This window comes from Drosophila tropicalis, unplaced genomic scaffold (genome assembly GCF_018151085.1).
Source record: "Drosophila tropicalis isolate 14030-0801.00 unplaced genomic scaffold, ASM1815108v1 contig_878, whole genome shotgun sequence".
NCBI lineage: Eukaryota > Metazoa > Arthropoda > Insecta > Diptera > Drosophilidae > Drosophila > Drosophila tropicalis.
Genome location: NW_027173374.1, coordinates 431,060 through 451,856, shown reverse-complemented (window position 1 = coordinate 451,856; position 20,797 = coordinate 431,060). Strand labels below are relative to the sequence as shown.

Here is a 20,797-nt window from a genome sequence, read left to right as displayed (position 1 = left end):
AAGCCATACAATTTCTATTTCAAGAACTAGAAAGTTCTCTGATCTGTTGACTTCGAAAATCACTTTAATACTTGCAATATAAATCTAATCCACTCTAAAACTAGTTAAGAATTACAAACATGCTTAGAATACAAATTATCTAACAGTTTTCTAACTTTCAATTATAGAGAGTGTGAGTATATAGCATAAAGCTATACATATTTCTTACCTTTTCAAAATCATCTCAAATAGGAATAGATAAATATATAATAGAAAGTAAAACAGACCTAACTTGAGATTCTATACTAAACAATTTATCTGGAGCTATAAATATTTGCCAGATGTCTAAGGCAAACTTTTCATTTTAGTAGGCTCGAGGTTTATCTTCCTAAAGAAGATTATTTCAAGGCAAAGGTTTAGCTATTTCAAAAACCACAAAGTTCTATTATCAGCTGACTTTGCTTATGAACTCCAGAATCATGTCTTCAACCCTTAAACTAGTTGGGAATTTTTCAGATATCACTTAACTATGAAAATTATAGTAATTTACCCAGCATTTTATTAAGTTTTGAACAATTACGAATACTTTTCGTATTCCTTTTGTGATTTAAATAAATTATAAATGGGTAAAAAAATAGAAATACTTGGATAGGATACCTCGTTTTAAACATTTTCAAGTTATTTTCGATTCTTCTTTTAATCAATTTCAATTCCTAATCAACAAGAAGGCTTAAAGTCGACATATCAAGTTGATTTCTCCTTAAGCCCTCTTTTTCTTTAAGCCCTCTCTGGATTTAGTTAATCATGGTTTTGTGGAGGGTATAAAAATAAACAAATTATATTATTATGACATTTTGAGACAAGAATTTCAGCGAATCAAAAAAAGTAACAGAAGAAAAACAAAAAGCGACAACAAATTTTAACCAGTTTTTGCACCCAAATTGAAGAAAAAAAAAACAAAATGCAAAATACAAAACAAAAAGCTTCTAAAAGACAGGTATTGACTGTAATATACCCTGCAGAGAGCAATAAAGAAACTAAGAATTGTAGGATAGAACATTAAACTAAATGAAATCGTGGCAACTATTCTAATTACTTTTGTTTAATAAGTAATTTTAATACTATTTTATCATTTTTAATATTAAATATTTCTAGTTCTCTAGGGAAAGTACTCACAGTCAAGGGTAATAAAGATCCCCCACGGGTTTTTTCAAATAGAAGATACTTTGTCTAATAGAAATTTCCATTTTCTGCACTGGAATACCTTTTGCATTTATTTATTTACAGGGTATTTGTTTTGTTAAAAAATACAACAAAATTAAAGCAGAACCTTCAAAAATTCTAAGAAGTTCAAGCAAATTTAGTGAAATTCGAAGAAATTTCCTGGTCCCGAGGCCAATGGCAATAAGTTCATCCGCTCTAAACGTATAAGTAATGTATCTGTATCTGTATCTGTATCGTGTATCATGTATCTGTATCTGTAGCTTCTAATTGAAACCTTAAGCAGTAAACTTCAAACGTTGTCAGCGTTGGCTTGACCCAAATTTATTTTTGGTTGATACATTTTCAAGGTAATGCGAATTTGATACTTTCGTTTTTTTTTTTTCCTTTTATTTTTGCTTAGAGAAACTGTCAAAAAGTTTGTTTTTTTTTTTTTTGATTACAACAGTTTTGTCCACGAATTCTATTAAAGCCTTGCGCAAGTTGGAGTCATTTTTTGTTGTTTTCTTGTTGAACCAATACCAATAGCAACATCAGGTCATTCATTCATTTTACAAAGGCCAAGAGTCCCAAGAGTCGTTCTTTTGTATGCCAATATAGGAAAGTGTGCGACGTGCCGGGAAATATTAATAAGCGGAAAAGCTATGGGGGAGACTCACATAGATACATACGATTCGATAGATGATGAGCACCTAGACATGGCCATAGGCATTTGTGTCGTATCCCCTCCATATAACCATTAAAGTTACGATTACCGTTCCGTGGCGTCCAAATGTGCTGAGGGTGTGTGTGTGTGTGTAAGTGTGTGGGTGTTCAGAAGTTCCTCTGCATATCCCAGTCATTGAACTGCAACTGTTGCTGCTGCTGCTGCTGCTGCCGTCAGCAACATGTTGCTTGGAATTCATGTTGACAGCAACCTGTTGAAGTTAAAGCAAATGCTCAGCCTCATTTTGTTGTGTTCTCTCTCTTAATATAACGAGCGATCGAGTTTTGGTAGACACAGACACCACCAACACCGGTCAGAGCCAGAGACCCGAGACCAGAGCTAAATCCCAGAGTCAGACAGTCAGTCAGTTTTGTTTCGAGTCTGCGCGGTGGAAGTTGTGCCCACATATTCACGTCCCGTCCGTCACACAGTTCGTGTTTAAAGTGTAAGTGTTTGGTAGACGTCCGATTCCGGCTTTTTAATTGCAATTGAGAAGGCACGTGTGTGAGTGTACTTAAGTATCTCTATACTGTGTTGGTGTGTGTGTGTGTGTTGCGAGCATTCATTTTTGTTGTTGTCGTTATTTGGTTGAAATTCAATAGCTCAAGACCCCATCAACATTATGCCACCAAAATAATTTCGTAAAGAACTATTTTTGGCTAATCTGTCTGGCTTATCAACAATGTGAACTGGCGCCATGCGTACTTATGTATCTGTATCTGTTGCTGCTGCTGCTGCTGATGCTGCTGTTGTATCTGTTGAATTGCCTTAGGGGCTATAGAATCAATGGCTGACCTTTAACCGCAGTCAATCAAATCTAAAAAAAAATTTGTTGAATTTTCAATGATCTGCCTTGTGCAATGGTCATGATTTGTTGTTGTTGTGTTTTTTCTGTATTCTTTTTTTTTTTTTTTTTGTTTAAGAGTGAACCCTGTGTTGTCAGTTCCCATTAAATGGCGGCGATAAGGCAAACCACTGCCAAAACAACTCTGACCAATCAGTAGCAGTCTCTATGTATATACAGTCAGCCATACAATATTCTCTACTCAGCTCTTCAAGCTTTTGATTATGGTTACGTCAATTTTTTGTTGTTGCTTTATTTTGTTTAAGTTGTATTCTCGCTTTAGCTTGGATAATAATATGCAATAAAAACAGCTTAAACGTTTGTTTAACACCGCTTCAAGGAAACAGATTTTTGTTAGTAACATAAAATTCACATAACGTAAACAAAACAAGAAATTCAGTGTGTAAACTGCAGACAATTATGCGTGTGCCCTTCAGACCGCCTACATACAAACATAAAGACATAAAATCCGCATAAAGAATCCCCAATTGACTCTGGCCGAGTTTTTAGAGTACCACAAACCTCATTGCAATCGCAGTCGCAGATACACGTATTGAATTTTTGATTCATCGTCTACCCTGAAGTTATTTTTACCTCCAACCTCCTCGTACTCCTCCATACTCACTCACCCTCATGAGTCGTCATCTTTTTTTCGACTTTGTCTTCGGTTTTTGGCTCCATCTTTCATCTACGTTTCGATCTGAATCTCAATTCATTGGTTTTTCTTTAGGTTTTTTGTTGGGTCTTTTGCACAAGGTCTTATGCTCATCGGGGCTGCTATTGTAAATACTTATAGTTATGGGTATAGCCACCTATCATTATATCACAGTATCGCCTCTTATTCCATATTGTATAGGTGATGGCTTTTAAGCTGGTTCCATCACTGGCAATTGCCAAAGAAATGTGGCCCATTCAATTTATATTTTCTCAATAGTTCAATCATTAGGGGTATTCACTTCATATATGTATTTACTTATATGTTTCCTTAATACTGATAAATGTTTAAACTTTAAAGAATGACTTCCAATAAGCTTTGGGCAAGGTCTTAATTTTAATCGTTCATTTGAAATGCCAAAAAGCAAATCATTAACAATCAGCTCATCAAATTCTAATGCACAAATTAGTCAAATTAAAAAAAAAAATCATATTTAAATATATGGCGGATATTAAACATGAAAACCTTAGAAATACCTATTAAAAAAGAGAGAGATGGAGTTTGTTAGTTCTAAAAAAGTAAGCAGTAGATCGAATGATTGACATTTGAGTATTCTGAGTTTGTTTTAAATTAAACAGTTTTTTAAATGAAAATATAAATGTAAGTAGTTAAAATTTATATATTTCATTCCTTTTGGATCAACAAGTTATAGGCTGCTGGAATGAATTTGTAACGACTTCTATGAATATCTTATTTATTTCCATAAATATTAAACCATTTTGGTCAGTTTTTTAATAATTTGTATGGCAAAATTTTTACATCTTCAAACAACATTTTCGATTATACAATTTAGTTGTTGAACTTGACTTTATAACCGTTTTGCTAGTAAGTTAGTTTAATTAGCTTTAGTCCAAATTACTTTAGAAAAATAACTTTACCCTGAACAACTTAACTTAAAATTTTGTTTAGGCGACTTAAATTAGGTAGATACTAACATAAATTGGGTAAATACAAGAACTAATTCATTTATTTATCACTCGACTCAATTAAATGAATAGACGACTGAAAAAATGATATTACTGAATACTAATAAAACACTTTAAACTTTTTTTAGATACCAATTTTTGTTGGAGGTTAAAAGGAGATTTTAGTTTAGAGTATTTAAAATCAGTGATTAGGCAGAAAATGATGAAAAGTTTCTTCACAAAGAATATGATTTTATAGAAATTTAGGGTTAAACTGCCAATACTTTGACATTTATCACCGATTAATTTTCTAAAAATATAAGTAAAATCGATTTGAATACATTTGAATTTGACTTCCTAAAAAAGGGGCAAAAAGATTGAAAGATTGATCTATGGATTGAATTAAATGAATTATTGGAAAGAACAAATTAAAGGCAAATTAGATGAATTCCACAAAAAAAGAAGAATAAAATTCAATGCAAAAGGGGGGACAGTTACCCTTCCCTACCCATAACTGGCTAAGCCCTTGATGAATACCGAAAAGTCTCTAAAACTTCATTCGCCTGAGTACTCATACCTTGTGAGTCAGTTTGGTTAAATTTGAGTGCATACATGTAGCCTTTGAAAAGTACTAATACTTTTTCAATGTTAAGAAATCATTCACTTATTTTCACATTCATTTAAATAAGTATAATTAAATACTTATAAAACTAAAAATCATTCAAATACAAACACTCATTGAAGAGTACTCAAAATAAGTCAAAATTTTGATTACATTGTAGATGAGCCCTCTACTATATAGTAACCATATTCTAAGTAGACATATAATTGTGGGTTTCAAGTCGCTGTCTGTACTTAAAAGTTCTCCAAGTATCATCAATCATTTCACTTTATCTGCACTCGAACTAGAAGTCTCTCTATGGATTCTCTGTGTAAAATTTTGTGTATACTTGGTAATGTCGCCTACATTTTATGGTTGAGTTGAAATGTTAACAATTTGACCGTCATCATTGTAATGATAGTCTCGTAGTCACCGCTGTCAAATGTAGCGCTTCAGTGCGTTTGGAAGCAGCAGCAACATCAGCAACAGGTGTGACTCATATAAACATGGTCAACACCCGGCTAACCTTTATGTTTTGACCAGTCTAACGTGTTGTTGTTATTGTTGTTGTTGATGTTTCTTAGCCAACTGATAACAGCGGCAATTCTAAACACTTTAGGACTGGATTTTGCGCAACAAGTTGCAATGCGGTTAGACAGTTGTTGCTGTTGCTGCTGTCGTTGTCGTTGTCATTGCTGTTGGCTTATACGTAGGTATGTATAGTGAACGCTCTTGTGGCTTCCTCAAGCAATAATCAGTCATAGTTGTTGGAGATTGGCGAGCGGCAAACCGGTTTAATGTAGTGCGCCAAACGGTTATACCATTTTAGTAAGGCAAAAAACGAAAAATATACAAAAAAAAATATGGTTTAGGAAACAATTTGCATGTCAGACGAATGACGGCGGTTTCTTGTCTTGCTGAACCAAATTAAATGGTTGTCTCTCTCTCTCTCTCTCTGTCTCTCTTTATCCCTCTCGGGGTTTTTATGTTTTATGTTTTTAGATGGGTAATTGCAACCACTTGAGGTGATCAAAGATCGCCTGTCTGTCTTTAAATCATCACCGCTGCCGTTTGCCCCATTTGCTGGCCTCAACTTGTTCGCAGTTCAAGTTCAGCGCCACAAAAGGTTCACGGTCAATTAGAGCTCGTATAATTTATAGCCAACTAAGTTGGCTGCAAATAAAAAATAAATTGTTGGCTAATCACGAATAAACACCTGTGTTCATTTAGGTCTATTTGTAGGGTTCCTTGCATGCTGGTGAACACAGACGAAAAGGCTAAGAGATGAGCCCGAGTCCGCGGCTGGGAATTTTCTGGCTAGTGACTTTGTTGCTCTTGTCTATCGTTGGTAGCCGTGAATCCCAGCTGCGCATTGGCAAAGCCATCAATATATTTCTACGTTATGGCTATTTGGGCATATCGATGCGTGTAATACCCTACAATGATAATGTCGACTCAGAGCGTTGGATATTCAAGGAGCCAACATGGAATATCTATAAGGTAATGAAATTAAACCAACCATCTATCCATTACCATGTCATTTATTTTGAACTACTTTTCTAGAACATTACTGATCTGACTGAGAATCGTGAGGATAATACTCCTGGAATTTTCCATGGGGACTTCCATATGGAATTCTGTGAGAATCGTCGCCAACTGTTTCAGGCATATTTTCGTGATTTTACTATTGAACGTTTGGACAAGCCATGGGAAGCGTTTACGGGCGGCTGGTTTCCGGAGAATGCTGCCAAAAAACTTGGCATTAATACCTCCTTCATACAGGGAGATTACTCATATGTATTGGTCCGTGTGGTAAGGTTCCGGGAGACTGGAAAACTGAATTCACAGATACCCATCGATCAGCCGCTTGAGCCGGATGTGAGAGCTCGCATGGAGCAATTGGAAATTGGGAATCTAACATCGGCCATACGGTTTATGGAGTCCTTTGGCACACACTATGTCAACTCTTATACCACTGGGAATTCTCTATTTCAAGTATTCGTATATAGTCGCAAAAACTATAAAATGATTAAGGTAATTTGCATTGGCTATTAATCAAATGATTTTATTAATTTATTGCTGTTTTCCTTTAAAGGATCGCATCAAGAGCAAGGGTCTGAATGGTCTATCGAAATTGGATCTTTACAATTACTTCGCACCATGGTTTGCCGAGCATTTGGGTCAAATACGTTCGGCCAGTGCCAATGCAACTGTGGAACGTTGGGCTCGTCGTAAACTGCAGTATGAGTACTATGTGGTTAAGTATGTGACATTGCTGAAATTGCATGGAAATAGTACGCTCTTGAGATCCCTGGATACGCTTCTGGGAAACGATGCCATTCTGCAATTGGATCTGAAGTCGCTCAATGTGGTCTTTAGGGAGCAACCCGAGAAGGAGAGATGGTTCCATGAAGTGCTCGACAATAATATGAAACTGTGGGAATTCAATATGCCGCAGAATCATCCAAGCCGTTAGTTAGTCTTTCTTTTCCAATGGCAAAATGTCTGTACAAAAGTTCCTAGATGGAAGTTGAAGCGGCTAACATAATATCTCCATATCTATATGTAAATGTAATTGTGTAATTGTAATTTAGATTTCTAGAGTGTAATTGCTGTTTTGCCTGTGATAGTTTTTAGATAGATTTATTAAATGGACATTTGACATGCATTTTAGTAAAGTAAAAAACAAAGTTAGTTCATGTTTCTTTTATAAAATATCATTCAAATCCCTCTATTTTTGCGCGCCAACATTACTAAGTTGACATGTCGATAACTTTTATACATTGGAAAATACTGGTTTTATTAAAATAGTGGGCAATGGGCTTTGCGCAGAGCTGGTCACACTGCATGGAACAACAACAACATTTGTTTATTTATTTTCCTCTTTTTGAGGTTATTTAAAAAGCACGCGCGGACAATGGAAGTGTTTAATAATTGTCCAGGATTTTGTCCATCCTGCGGTTCCATTTTACCTCCTCTTCAAGTTAAGGGCAATGTCATCTGTTACAATTGCAAAGTGGAGCTTCTGCCCGAAGGTAAAATATTTTATCGTTCGAGATTTGTTAATGAATTTGTTGTTGATCAAACTTCGGTCTCTTCCCATAGTATATAGTGGCGAAAAGTCAGAGTTTACCATTCAATTCAATACATTCGATCCCAGCAAAGTCTTTAACAGGGCCAAGAGAGAATCGGAATCCTCGGAAGCGGATGGTCCAGTGGTGGAGCGAAAGTGTCCCAAGTGTGGGAACGACAAGATGTCCTATGCCACCCTTCAGCTACGTTCCGCCGATGAGGGTCAAACGGTGTTTTTCACTTGCCTCAAGTGCAAGTAAGTTTTTTTGATTATCCATCGATTCCCATGAATTTTAATTGATCATTTCCTCTTACAGATACAAAGAATCAGAGAATTCTTAGTTGTTAACTACATAGACTTAAGGACTAGTTGAAATAATCATGCTCGACGGCCTGAAAATATATACAAAATAGTTTTAAAACGACTTCACTTGGTTCCGATTATAAATTGGAGCTAACCTCTTTCGCTTTTAGACGATTCTTAGGATTATAGATGACCAGATTGGAGACCAAATTGATTTCAACAGCATGTGTGCAGCTGGGAAACAAATTATCCCAATGCATGCCCACGGAATTGGGAAATCTATTTAAAAGCAAGTTAACTTCATGTCGTTTTCTTAGTTGAAGGAAAGCTTACCTTATTTTACTATAATCCGGCAAAGATGTCAACTCTGGCCATTGATTCAAACGGGGAGTGCCCAAAGTACGTATAATTATGGCCAATTGTTCAATGTCTGTTGTGCCAGCAAAAAGAGGAACTCCACGCAACATTTCGGCCACCACACAACCTTGATTAAAGGTTTCATATATATATTGAAAGTACATTACTTGCTGGGCTTACCTGCCGCCCACATATCTACGCCTGGTCCATATTTCTGGCTACCCCAGAGGATTTCGGGAGCACGATACCAACGTGTGGAAACCTGTGGTGAATAGAGACGACCCTCCTCATCGGGAAAGTGGAGGCGGGCCAGGCCAAAGTCAGCTATTTTCAGGACATCTTTATCACTGATTAGCAAATTGGCCGGTTTGATGTCTCTATGCATAATGCCGGCATCATGGAGGTAGGTGATCCCTTTGAACATCATTAAGGCGAATTTGCGAACTTGCTGCCTACTTAGGGGATTCACTTCGCTCTTCAGACGACTATAAAGAGTATCTGGCTGATAGTCCAGCACCAGTGAAAGGCCTGTTAGATCGGGATATATATCGACAATGCCCAAGATCTGTAATAGAAATGTTTAATACAATTTCAAATGCTTTCTGTAAAGACTACTCACATATTCCGATTGACACAATTGAAGAGTCTTGATCTCTCGCAGAGTATTCAAGGCAATGTTACCGAACTTATTCTTTAGGGCCACCTTTTTAATGGCCACCTCCTTGTTGCGTTGCAAATCGATGGCCTTAAAAACACAACCATGGACACCTTCACCGATTTTCTCTAGCATTTTATAACGACTTGGTGCATAGTCCTCCATGATTTGTCCTCCAGAAATAACAATTTTCTATTTTTTTTTTTTTTTTTTAATGTTGTCTTGCTTACTTCCTCCATGGCAACGGTCACAACAAATGTGGAACAGCTGCTATTCCGTTTGGCCACCTGTTGCCAGCTAATTGAGTAGAGGCATGGAGCTGGCCAGCCTAGGACAAGGCGGAGCTGTCAAAGCTTAGACAAGGATCATGCGCACTGGGAAATGTACAATTTTTTTCTTCTTTTTTGTTGGTCTTACTGTCAGATTATGAGGATACATAATTTTTCAGACCTCCGCAATTCAAGAAAAATTTCAAATCAAATTCCTAATTTAAATCAGACGAGTAAATTAAAAATATATAAATAATGTATTACATAGTGGAATAATTGTAAGAGATTGTGTAGAATTAAGCAAAGCTTAGCTGGTAAGTTAATGGCCAAGCAAAAGTCGTAAACCCTTGTGGGTGGTTGTTGGTGGTAAGGCTTTTCAATGGGTTTGCAAGGCAAAAGCCTAAAAAGAAAAAAAGAAGAAATGGAAATTGCAATATAATTGCTCTGCACGTGAACTTCAATTATTCGAGACGCTTCACCTTCGCCCCATTGAAAACCTTGCAACCAGTAGTATACTTAGCCACACGCACACGCCCCACAACCCACACACACCCACACACCACCCAGTGGTGTATCCTTGTGTCTTGCCATTGGAGACCTTGGGCAAGTCATTTAGATACATTAACATGTAAAATGACCAGAACTTCTGCGCATTTTATTATAATTTTGTGCAGTCCACCAATAAGCATTCAACATGCAACTCAACATGAAGTCGCTATTGCCATTGTGGCTGCTGCTGGTGCTCCTGATCAGGGTAAGGGTTTGGGCCAGAACCGCCAAACGATCTGATGTCTATATAGCTGGGTTCTTTCCCTACGGCGATGGTGTGGAGAATTCCTATACGGGGCGCGGTGTTATGCCCAGTGTTAAATTGGCTCTGGGACATGTCAATGAGCATCCACGCATACTGACCAATTACAGGCTTCACATGTGGTGGAATGACACTCAGGTAAGGGAGACATTTTGTTGAAGGAACAAAATTTAATCAATAACTTATACATATTTATATTAAGTGTAATGCTGCTGTGGGAGTGAAATCCTTCTTCGACATGATGCACTCTGGACCCAACAAGGTAATGCTCTTTGGAGCCGCCTGTACCCATGTCACTGATCCCATAGCCAAGGCTAGCAAACATTGGCATTTGACGCAACTGAGTTACGCGGACACACATCCGATGTTCACCAAGGATGCGTTTCCCAATTTCTTTCGTGTGGTGCCATCGGAGAATGCGTTTAATGCTCCCCGTTTGGCCTTGCTCAAGGAGTTTAATTGGACACGTGTGGGCACAGTCTATCAGAATGAACCCAGATATTCACTTCCTCATAATCATATGGTCGCCGATCTGGATGCCATGGAGGTGGAGGTGGTGGAGACTCAAAGTTTTGTGAACGATGTGGCCGAATCGTTGAAAAAGTTACGTGAGAAAGATGTACGCATCATTATGGGCAATTTTAATGAGCATTTTGCCCGAAAAGTCTTCTGCGAGGCCTACAAGTAAGTCCGTGGCCCTAATCCTCTTGGCCATGAGTCATAATTATCTCTTTAATTACCAGATTGGATATGTATGGGCGTGCCTATCAGTGGCTTATCATGGCCACATACTCTACCGAATGGTGGAACAAAACGCTGGACAGTGAATGCAGTGTGGAGGAAATCTCTACAGCATTAGAGGGTGCCATTCTGGTGGATCTTTTGCCATTGTCCACCAGTGGGGATATTACAGTGGCAGGCATTGTAAGTTGCACTTGACTCTCGTTAGTTCATTGACTTTACACTTAATCCCTTGCAGACGGCGGATGAGTACCTCGTGGAATATGATAGACTACGCGGCACCGAATACTCTCGCTTCCATGGCTACACCTATGATGGCATCTGGGCAGCAGCTTTGGCAATTCAATATGTGGCAGAGAAACGTGAAGATTTGTTGACACACTTTGATTATCGTGTCAAGGATTGGGAGAGCGTATTTCTTGAAGCCTTGCGTAATACATCCTTTGAAGGTGTTACGGTAAGTAATCAAACATCTGTCGACTATTGTGCTAATCAACATCCCTACAGGGTCCTGTTCGATTTTACAACAACGAACGCAAAGCCAATATACTGATTAATCAATTTCAAATTGGACAAATGGAGAAAATCGGTGAATATCATTCACAGCAGGCACATCTCGACTTGAGCCTGGGTAAACCAGTTCGTTGGGTGGGCAAAACACCGCCCAAGGATCGTACTTTGATCTATATAGAGCATAGTCAGGTGAATCCCACAATCTATATAGTATCGGCCAGTGCTTCGGTCATTGGTGTGATTATAGCGACAGTTTTTCTGGCATTCAATATAAAATATCGTAATCAGAGGTAAGAATTGTGAGTCAAATTTTTCAGTTATTTAAGTTTTATAATACTCCACTTTAAGGTACATCAAAATGTCGAGTCCTCATCTAAACAATCTAATCATCATTGGTTGCATGTTGACCTATTTGAGCATTATTTTCCTCGGCCTGGACACCACATTGAGCAGTGTGGCTGCCTTTCCCTATATATGCACAGCACGTGCTTGGATCTTAATGGCAGGATTTAGTCTCAGTTTTGGGGCAATGTTCTCAAAGACTTGGCGGGTTCACTCCATTTTCACAGACCTCAAACTTAATAAGAAAGTCATCAAGGACTATCAATTATTCATGGTTGTGGGCGTTTTGTTGTTCATTGACATTGCCATCATAACAACATGGCAGATAGCTGATCCATTCTATCGAGAGACAAAGCAACTTGAACCATTGGTAAGATAGAGATTGAAATTAAATGTGTATTTATTACAATTCTCACTTTACCAGCATCATGAGAATATTGACGATGTATTGGTAATACCTGAAAATGAGTATTGCCAATCGGAGCATATGACGATATTTGTTAGCATTATCTATGCCTACAAGGGCTTGCTATTGGTAAGTAGATTTCACATGAATGATGATTTGATGAAACTTGATATATGTTTGAATAATTTTATAGGTATTTGGTGCCTTTTTGGCCTGGGAAACTCGTCATGTCTCCATACCGGCTCTAAATGATTCCAAGCACATTGGTTTCTCGGTTTATAATGTATTCATCACCTGCTTGGCTGGAGCGGCCATATCGTTGGTTCTATCGGATCGCAAGGACTTAGTTTTTGTCTTACTCTCGTTTTTTATAATTTTTTGTACGACAGCAACTTTGTGTTTGGTGTTCGTACCGAAAGTAAGACTGGTAGTAAGGAAGTTTTGTAGTTTCTGTAGCTGTGTAATATATATATATATAAATAATATATACATGCAATATATGTTTCTATATTTATGTGCAAATGCCATTTGAATGTTGTTTAAAGACATATGATCATTTGATCAGTTTGACAATGATAATCCGTTGATTTTAATTCGATAACTGATCAATGCTGATCATGCAATACACTTACATAACAACATTAACTCGAAATTCAAAAACAGAACTCTGAATGCTACATGACACTACTTACTTAATATACTTAACCACTATATATTCATTCAATATGGAGCGGCAAGGTCCTTAAAGCCCTGCTGCTCTATAACATTCAAACATAATCATATTACCTCGATGTTATCTATGTTTGTTTGGTGAAATGTACAAGTTATCTAATGTCCATGCTAAACATCTTTCAGTTGGTCGAATTGAAACGCAATCCGCAAGGAGTTGTCGACAAAAGGGTACGAGCCACTCTTCGCCCCATGTCAAAGAATCGCCGTGATTCATCAGTCTGCGAGCTGGAGCAGCGCTTGCGAGATGTCAAGAACACAAATTGCCGCTTCCGCAAAGCATTGATGGAGAAAGAGAATGAATTGCAAGCATTGATACGCAAACTCGGACCCGAGGCACGCAAATGGATCGATGGTGTTAGCTGTACAGGCACCTCAAATGCTGGCGGGGAACTGGAACCCATATTGACTGAAGATATAACCAGGCTATCGGCACCGCCAGTACGACGAGAAATGCCAAGCACTACAGGTGGGTAATATGACATTGTTCGCTTTGACATATTCATGCATTGTTCACTGTTTGCCATAGAAGTTACTGAGCTGACATCTGTCGATAGTGTTACCTCCACACATGTAGAGATGGATAATTCCTTTATATCTGTGCAGTCTACAGCGGTGGCTCCTTCTCTTCCCCCGTAAGTCATCATCTTCTTAGCATGCTATAAAAACTAATTGTTTGCCCTCAATTAGGAAAAAGAAAAAACATTCAATTGTGGAACATCATTCGCATGCACCAGTTGCATCCAATATTGCTGCTGTAGCTGCCCCAACAACAATAATGCAGCCCATACAGCAGCAGCTGCAACAGCAACTGCAACAGCAGCAGCAAATGCAGCAGCAACATCAACAACAGCAGCAACAGCAACAACAGCAACAGCAGCAACACTATCGACATTTAGAGAAAAGGAATTCGGTATCGGCTCAAACAGATGACAATATCGGCAACATCACCAGCACCGTGGGTAAACGAAGCACTGGAGATTGCAGTACGTTGCGAGAACGCCGACAATCGACAGCCTCTAGACACTATGATAGTGGAAGCCAGACACCAACAGCCAGACCAAAATATGCAACGACACATCGCAACTCTTCTACAAATATTTCCACTTCCCAGTCGGAGTTAAGCAATGTGTGTCCACATACCAAATCCAGTACGCCCGGTGTGATTAAGAGTAAGTTGTTTGCACATATGACTTTCAGAATAACCCGAATAATGATGGGTCCTTAAAATTATAGCTCCCACTGCCTCGGATCATCGACGAACTAGCATGGGTTCGGCGTTGAAATCCAACTTTGTTGTCTCGCAGAGCGATCTGTGGGACACGCACACATTATCGCACGCCAAGCGTCAGTCACCGCGTAACTATTCGAGTCCACAGCGTTGCACGGAACATCATGGACATGTGATGACCTATGATCCGAATACCACATCGCCGATCCAGCGGTCTGTGTCGGAGAAGAACCGCAACAAGCACCGGCCCAAGCCCCAAAAGGGCACAGTTTGCCAAAGTGAGACGGATAGCGAACGGGAGCGTGATCCGCCGTCTGCCACACAACCATGCCAGCCGCGTAAACTAAATCGAAACTCCAACATCCAGCATGCGGCACATCATCACAGCTCGCCGAACGTGGCTCCAGATAAACAACGAAAGCATCGCAATAAAACTGACAGTTCCATTTACGGGGCCAGCTCCGAGACGGAACTGATCGAGGGTGAGACAGCCATACTGCCCATATTCCGTAAGCTGCTCACCGAGAAGAGTCCCAACTATCGAGGACGCAGTGTTGTCGGCCAGAGCTGTCCGAACATATCCATTAAATGCGACATTGTTGAGTACTTGTAAGCACCCCGCTTACCCCTCCACTTTGCATTTATGGATTATGGATAAAGCTCTTTCGCTCTTTAGTTCTAATTAGTAATTGTAATTAATGATGATTCCCCATGTTCTCCTGTAACTACTTACTAAACGAACACACCATTTAGTGAATTATTAGCAATAACATTGATCAGATAGTTGAGAAATAAAACCAAATCAATTGATAAACAAAGAAAATGTCTTAAGATAACATTCCATAGCATTTCAGAAACATATAACAGATTGACATTCTGTAATATAGTGAAATGATATGGTAGATTTGGGTTAACATTATTAATTTTTATAACATTTATTTGAATGAATTACAAAATATTCTAAAATTCTTATTTAGAACTTCTCTCCAATGGGTTTTATAATAAGCTCATGGATCTGAACATTTGGAGGAGTTTGAATGCAATAGGTAACCGCATCGGCAACATCTTCGGAGCGCAACATGGCAAAATCAGGACTACGTTCCTTTACCTCATCGGTGACAATCTCAGTGTCGACTGCTCCAGGACTCACACTCTGTGGGCAAAGAAAACAACCACATTTAGTGGATCTTCCAGTCGGCTAAAATTGACTTAACTTACAGTGATTCTAGTCTTGGTTCCCTTGGTTTGGAACTCTTGGCGTAGGATTTCGGTCATGGCAGTGAGGGCATATTTAGATGGTGCATACATATTATAGTTGACTCCGGGAACCGTTGGCACTCCATGTCCCACAACACTATTGATGATCACTATGTGACCATCGTTCACCTTACGACGCTGTTGTGAGAGGAATGCTTCACGTGTACACCAGGATACACCAAGTACATTGGTTTCCAAAACCGCTCGAAGATCGCTGGAGTTGTTTGGGTTAATTATCAAATTGTCTCGGAGTATACCAGCATTGTTCACCAGGACATCGGCTCCCCCAAGACTGTTGTCAATCCAAGCGAATGTCTCAACGACTTCCTTCTCATTGCTGACATCACATTTTCGAGTGTGGAAACGTTTGGCCAGATCAGCTGGCAGAGAAGCCTTTAGCTTTGCCAGTCTTTCCTCACGTCGGGCTAGAGCTACGACAACCATTCCCTTGGCCACCAGATCCTTGCAACAGGCTTCTCCAATGCCTGAACTGGCACCAGTCACAACCACAACACGATTCAACCAACGATCCATTTTAGTTAGTTAGTTTTATTTTGTTTTGTTTACCAATTGTAAGTCTGATTGTTGTTTGCTGTGAAAGCTTTGACTGATCTGTTACTGCCCGTAGCCAGTTCTTTTATAGTGTATCAAACTTTTGTGTAAACTAGAGATATCAAAGCAGTTCAACTGTTCTCTTAGTGAGCAAGCAGTGCCTCTCGTGTGGAATATTGCTCAGTCAGCGGACAATGACTTGGAATATCTTTCACTCAATCATATCTTTACATTAAACATTTGAGATTATTTTGTTTACTTTGTTTACTGCTTCGAGTGTCTTAATAGAAATATGATTACATTTTTATCCAATCAATACACTTTGGAAAATATTGAATCTTTTGTTAGTATAATTTGGAAATTGTCCTCTATATTAGGCGTAGTTTTTATAATTTAGAAATAGATTTAAATTTGTTTAAAATTCAAATCACATGGAAAAGTCTTTGAGAAGTTTAACACTTTATTTGTTTTTTTCCAGAAATTTCTAAGTTTTTTTGTTATTTTTTTAAACTTAAGATTAAGACAACTTTAAAGATATTAGATTCAAAGATTGTAACGATTTTTTAACACTTTTTCGTTAGCTTCTAAAAAATTCATACCTTGGCGGACAAAAATGAGATAAAAGCTAGACGATCCATTGATAAAATGTATGGGAAGTCCAGGTAGAAGAACAAGCATAAACCAAAGTATAAAGAAATATATATACAGAGAGGCTCTAACTCAATAGAAATCTCTTCCTGGTACTAACGATTGACCCAAGGGTCAAAGGTTTAACCTATTCTCGATAATTTGCGGTAATTTTCCTAAACAAACCTTTCTTATCATCTGGAATTGACTACATAAACATTAGTTCAATCTTCTGCTATGTTAATTATCTCGATTCCATGTAGAAATAAAAGTAACCGAATAATAACAGTTGAACATTTCGCAATATGACGAAATATAACACTTGAACAATGTACAACTGAATTTAAATTTAATTGATACTATGATTAAAAGAGCCATATAAAACACTCAAAACGATCTATCACGCATTCAATACATTCTGCTACGTCATTATTGTTCTTTGTTCATTTCGTCACGACTGAAGGCAAATGTTTTATAAAAAGTTGTTAGAACACTGAGCAAATAGAAAATTATAAAAAATTATAATTTCCTCGACATTCGAGAATATTAACAGATGCGATTAGAATTAGCAAAAAAAAAAATCTTTATAGCATTTGAGATTGTTTTTGTAGGTGTATAAGTGGCCACCTACTGATAAGCTAACAAACCTTATTGAATTGTTTGTTATCGGGCAATAAGCAAACTAACTTACAAATATATAATTGACCTTCAATCAGTGGCGGACTGAAGGGGGGTGAGAAAATTTCTCCAACTAGTACATTTCCTAAGCCCCCTCAAAGATATGTCTGGAGAAGCCACTGTCTTCAACTCGAGCTGAATCTAACTGGGAAGTCAAACTGTATCTACCCCATTATCGTGTTTAAACAATTGAATACCTAGTTTAAATTTGCAAAAAACAAAAAGAAAAAATAACTTAATTGATATAGCAATGGTCGTTAAAAGCGACCTAAGGTTAAATACTCAGCCAAAGCGAGAGAGAGAGACAGTCAAATAGTTACAATCGATATTAAAATTGAATCCAATTTATATATTAAACATTTTTTCATAATACACAATACTACATCAATTAAAAAGGGCAACGCCCTGATGAAATCCAACTTAAATTTAGTCTAAAACTTTTCGCCAACAGGCTTAATAGTTAGTTCATGGATTTGAACATTGGGAGGTGTCTGAATGCAATAGGTAACGGCATCGGCAATATCTTCGGAACGCAGCATAAGAAATTCGGGATGATCTTTCCGGACTTGATCGTTGATAATCTCAGTATCAACTCCACCAGGACTGATACTCTGTGGGAACAAAAGATATCAAGCCAAAGGGTCGATGGTAAGATGTCCATTTGAACTTACTGTGACTTTAGTCTTCGTTCCCTTAGTTAGGAATTCTTGCCGAAGGATTTCGGTCAAGGCGGTGATGGCATGCTTCGATGGGGGATACATGTTGAAGTTAAAGCCAGGAATAACAGGCACTCCGTGTCCAACCACACTGTTAATGATGACTATATGACCATCGTTCACCTTACGACGTTGTTGTGAGAGGAATGCCTCACGTGTACACCAGGATACACCAAGAACATTTGTGTCCAAGATGGCACGAAGATCGTCGGAGTTGTTGGGACTTGTTATGAAAGTATCTCGCAGGATTCCCGCATTGTTTACCAAGACATCGGCACCACCTAGATTCTTATCAATCCAAGCAAAGGTCTCAACGACTTGTTTTTCGTTGCTGACGTCACACTTCCGGGTGTGGAAACGTTTGGCCTGATCAGCTGGCAGAGAGGCCTTTAGGTCATTCAGCTTCTCCTCACGGCGAGCCAGAGCTACGACAACCATTCCCTTGGCCACCAGATCCTTGCAGCAGGCTGCACCAATACCGGAACTGGCTCCAGTGACAACAGCAACACGATTCAACCAACGATCCATTTCAATATGTATGGATTACTAATTGTAAGTCAGGGAAATGTTTGCTATGAAAGCTTAAGTTTGACTGAATTCTTAGTGCCAGCCGCCGGTTCTTTTATAGATCAGACTTTTCCTGACATCAAAAAGCTCCAAGCAGACGATCTGTACTCTTATAGAACAAACAAATGCTCTTATGTTCAATAGTGCTCAGTCACTGTAAGTACTTTTTATACTTTGTAGATGACAAGAAATATACAATTTTTCGATTAATCACTCGCCGACACAAGCAACTGTGCCTCAATACAGACTCAACCATATCTATACACGTTCCTTATACTGCTGATTACTCGACCTAACCCACTAGCTATAAAGATTTCTATTAACATTCAGTCAGCAGAACGTTGAACTATTCAAAGGCTATGAATAATCTTAAGCAAGCTAAAAAGAATAATGTTGTTTACAAATCAGTTAGAGAAACATTTGAGCTTTATTTTCAATCAAAGAGTCTTGAGAAACTAGTTTAAAACTTTTCGCCAATTGGTTTGATGGTCAATTCATGGATTTGTACATTTGGAGGTGTCTGGATGCAATAGGTTACTGCATCGGCCACGTCTTCGGAACGCAATTTAGGAAAAACGGTTACGGATTTCTTGACATTTTCGGGTATAATCTCGGTATCAACTGCTCCAGGGCTCACACTCTGCGGACAAAGGATATTAAGTGCATGTTGTATGCATGAGGAATCCGTTTGAACTTACTGTGATTTTCGTTTGAGTTCCCTTATTTTGGAATTCCTGACGAAGGATTTCAGTCATGGCAGTGAGAGCATATTTCGATGGTCCATACAAGTTGAAATTGAATCCCTCCACAAATGGGACTGCATGTCCCAGGATACTGTTAATGATGACCACATGTCCATCGTTTACTTTTCTTCGCTGCTGTGAGATGAATGCCTCACGGGTACACCAAGAAACTCCCAGAACATTGGTATCCAAGATGGCACGAGGATCAGCGGAGTTATTTGGGCTTGTTATAAAAGTTTCGCTGATAATGCCGGCATTGTTTACCAGGACATCGGCTCCACCAAGATTCTTATCCACCCAAGCAAAGGTTTCAATTACTTGCTTCTCATCGCTCACATCGCACTTGTGGCCATGGAAACGTTTAGCCTGATCAGCTGGCAGAGAGGCTTTCAACTCTTGTAGACGTTCCTCTCGCCTAGCAAGACCCACCACAACCATTCCTTTGGCCACCAGATCCTTGCAACAGGCTGCTCCAATGCCAGAACTGGCTCCAGTCACAACGGCAACACGATTCAACCAGCGTTCCATTTTATGTTTTGTTTATTTTCAATTAAGAGTAAAGAGAAAAGAAGAGAATGAGAGAAGAGTATTCTTCGTAAAGGTTTGTCTCTGACTAAGTTATGACTGCCAGCTGCAAGTTCTTTTATAGATAGAACAAGCAGTTTATAGATAAAGCATTTTTTTTGTTTATTTTTCAAATAGTGCTCAGTCATTTTGCGATAAAAATGTTTTGAATTATCATTCAAATACAGAAGCACTCCATCGTATCGTAGATTGCTGATAATTAGAGATTGTCCAGTAAATTCATAAACAAATCTCTCTAATATTTAGCTCTGACAAAATTTTAGTAGTATATCGAACACGAATTAGTATTAAAGATTCAAGTTTTCTCTCATTTCGTTAGATTTACAAATGTTTTCTTTCTATTGCTATTGGAAAATAGAGATTCATCTAAAACTAAACAAATGGCTATAGATTCTCAACTGGGAATATAGTCTAGAATGAGTTATTGTATGGGTGCGACAGAGGAGAATTTCTAATTACAATAAATAACCTTCAAATGAACCTCTAACTAACTGACAATCAATGATTGAATAGCTATTTCTACCTACATATGCCGATATGCTTAAGTCTAAATCGAAAATGGCAATGTAAAGTCTGGTTGTAGCACGCTATAAGCCAGTTTTACGCTCATTTTAAACGAGCTTTAGTTAAAAAATTGTTCCACAGGCAGAAAAACAAAATAAGCACAGAGC

General features: G+C 38.4%; 7 protein-coding genes across 13 annotated transcripts; 3 read left to right on the top strand and 4 right to left on the bottom strand.

Annotated features, from left to right (window-relative positions):
- Nucleotides 1-2,215: 2,215 nt before the first annotated feature.
- On the top strand, nucleotides 2,216-7,661 carry tsl (torso-like). 3 transcript variants are annotated; one of them, XM_068300397.1, is made up of 4 exons: nucleotides 2,216-2,351; nucleotides 6,202-6,471; nucleotides 6,535-7,005; nucleotides 7,067-7,661. In XM_068300397.1, the coding sequence occupies exons 2-4, from the start codon at nucleotides 6,256-6,258 to the stop codon at nucleotides 7,445-7,447; spliced, it is 1,068 nt and encodes a 355-aa protein (XP_068156498.1). In that variant the 5' UTR covers nucleotides 2,216-2,351; nucleotides 6,202-6,255; the 3' UTR covers nucleotides 7,448-7,661. The 3 variants fall into 3 exon arrangements, with proteins under 3 accessions (XP_068156498.1, XP_068156499.1, XP_068156500.1); XM_068300398.1 differs by having other exon boundaries at nucleotides 2,221-2,402; XM_068300399.1 differs by having other exon boundaries at nucleotides 2,221-2,410.
- Nucleotides 7,662-7,822: 161 nt separating this feature from the next.
- Nucleotides 7,823-8,468, top strand: Polr1H (RNA polymerase I subunit RpI12). The gene is made up of 3 exons (XM_068300720.1): nucleotides 7,823-8,006; nucleotides 8,077-8,299; nucleotides 8,361-8,468. The coding sequence occupies exons 1-3, from the start codon at nucleotides 7,889-7,891 to the stop codon at nucleotides 8,383-8,385; spliced, it is 366 nt and encodes a 121-aa protein (XP_068156821.1). The 5' UTR covers nucleotides 7,823-7,888; the 3' UTR covers nucleotides 8,386-8,468.
- Nucleotides 8,410-9,886, bottom strand: LOC137585883 (cyclin-dependent kinase 20). The gene is made up of 5 exons (XM_068301898.1): nucleotides 9,324-9,886; nucleotides 8,885-9,269; nucleotides 8,681-8,831; nucleotides 8,503-8,626; nucleotides 8,410-8,436 (listed from the first exon to the last, which is right to left on the bottom strand). Exons 1-5 carry the CDS (start codon nucleotides 9,522-9,524, stop codon nucleotides 8,410-8,412), a joined length of 888 nt encoding a protein of 295 aa, XP_068157999.1. The 5' UTR covers nucleotides 9,525-9,886.
- On the top strand, nucleotides 8,598-15,217 carry GABA-B-R2 (gamma-aminobutyric acid type B receptor subunit 2). Of its 5 annotated transcripts, none has more exons than XM_068300715.1 (13): nucleotides 8,598-9,107; nucleotides 9,627-10,577; nucleotides 10,642-11,123; nucleotides 11,183-11,363; nucleotides 11,419-11,637; nucleotides 11,688-11,983; nucleotides 12,042-12,405; nucleotides 12,460-12,570; nucleotides 12,635-12,871; nucleotides 13,297-13,639; nucleotides 13,700-13,805; nucleotides 13,861-14,342; nucleotides 14,407-15,217. In XM_068300715.1, the coding sequence occupies exons 2-13, from the start codon at nucleotides 10,323-10,325 to the stop codon at nucleotides 15,012-15,014; spliced, it is 3,684 nt and encodes a 1,227-aa protein (XP_068156816.1). In that variant the 5' UTR covers nucleotides 8,598-9,107; nucleotides 9,627-10,322; the 3' UTR covers nucleotides 15,015-15,217. The 5 variants fall into 5 exon arrangements, with proteins under 5 accessions (XP_068156816.1, XP_068156815.1, XP_068156820.1 ...); XM_068300714.1 differs by having other exon boundaries at nucleotides 8,598-9,942; nucleotides 10,303-10,577; XM_068300719.1 differs by having other exon boundaries at nucleotides 8,598-10,577; nucleotides 12,635-12,859; nucleotides 13,703-13,805; nucleotides 14,407-15,216.
- Nucleotides 15,218-15,374: 157 nt separating this feature from the next.
- LOC137585296 (farnesol dehydrogenase-like) lies at nucleotides 15,375-16,305 on the bottom strand. Its single transcript, XM_068301013.1, has 2 exons — nucleotides 15,620-16,305; nucleotides 15,375-15,554 (listed from the first exon to the last, which is right to left on the bottom strand). The coding sequence occupies exons 1-2, from the start codon at nucleotides 16,190-16,192 to the stop codon at nucleotides 15,375-15,377; spliced, it is 753 nt and encodes a 250-aa protein (XP_068157114.1). The 5' UTR covers nucleotides 16,193-16,305.
- Nucleotides 16,306-17,831: 1,526 nt separating this feature from the next.
- Nucleotides 17,832-18,808, bottom strand: LOC137584864 (farnesol dehydrogenase-like). Its single transcript, XM_068300448.1, has 2 exons — nucleotides 18,187-18,808; nucleotides 17,832-18,126 (listed from the first exon to the last, which is right to left on the bottom strand). The coding sequence occupies exons 1-2, from the start codon at nucleotides 18,757-18,759 to the stop codon at nucleotides 17,947-17,949; spliced, it is 753 nt and encodes a 250-aa protein (XP_068156549.1). The 5' UTR covers nucleotides 18,760-18,808; the 3' UTR covers nucleotides 17,832-17,946.
- Nucleotides 18,809-19,202: 394 nt separating this feature from the next.
- LOC137585213 (farnesol dehydrogenase-like) lies at nucleotides 19,203-20,137 on the bottom strand. Its single transcript, XM_068300899.1, has 2 exons — nucleotides 19,497-20,137; nucleotides 19,203-19,438 (listed from the first exon to the last, which is right to left on the bottom strand). Exons 1-2 carry the CDS (start codon nucleotides 20,067-20,069, stop codon nucleotides 19,259-19,261), a joined length of 753 nt encoding a protein of 250 aa, XP_068157000.1. The 5' UTR covers nucleotides 20,070-20,137; the 3' UTR covers nucleotides 19,203-19,258.
- Nucleotides 20,138-20,797: the final 660 nt, after the last annotated feature.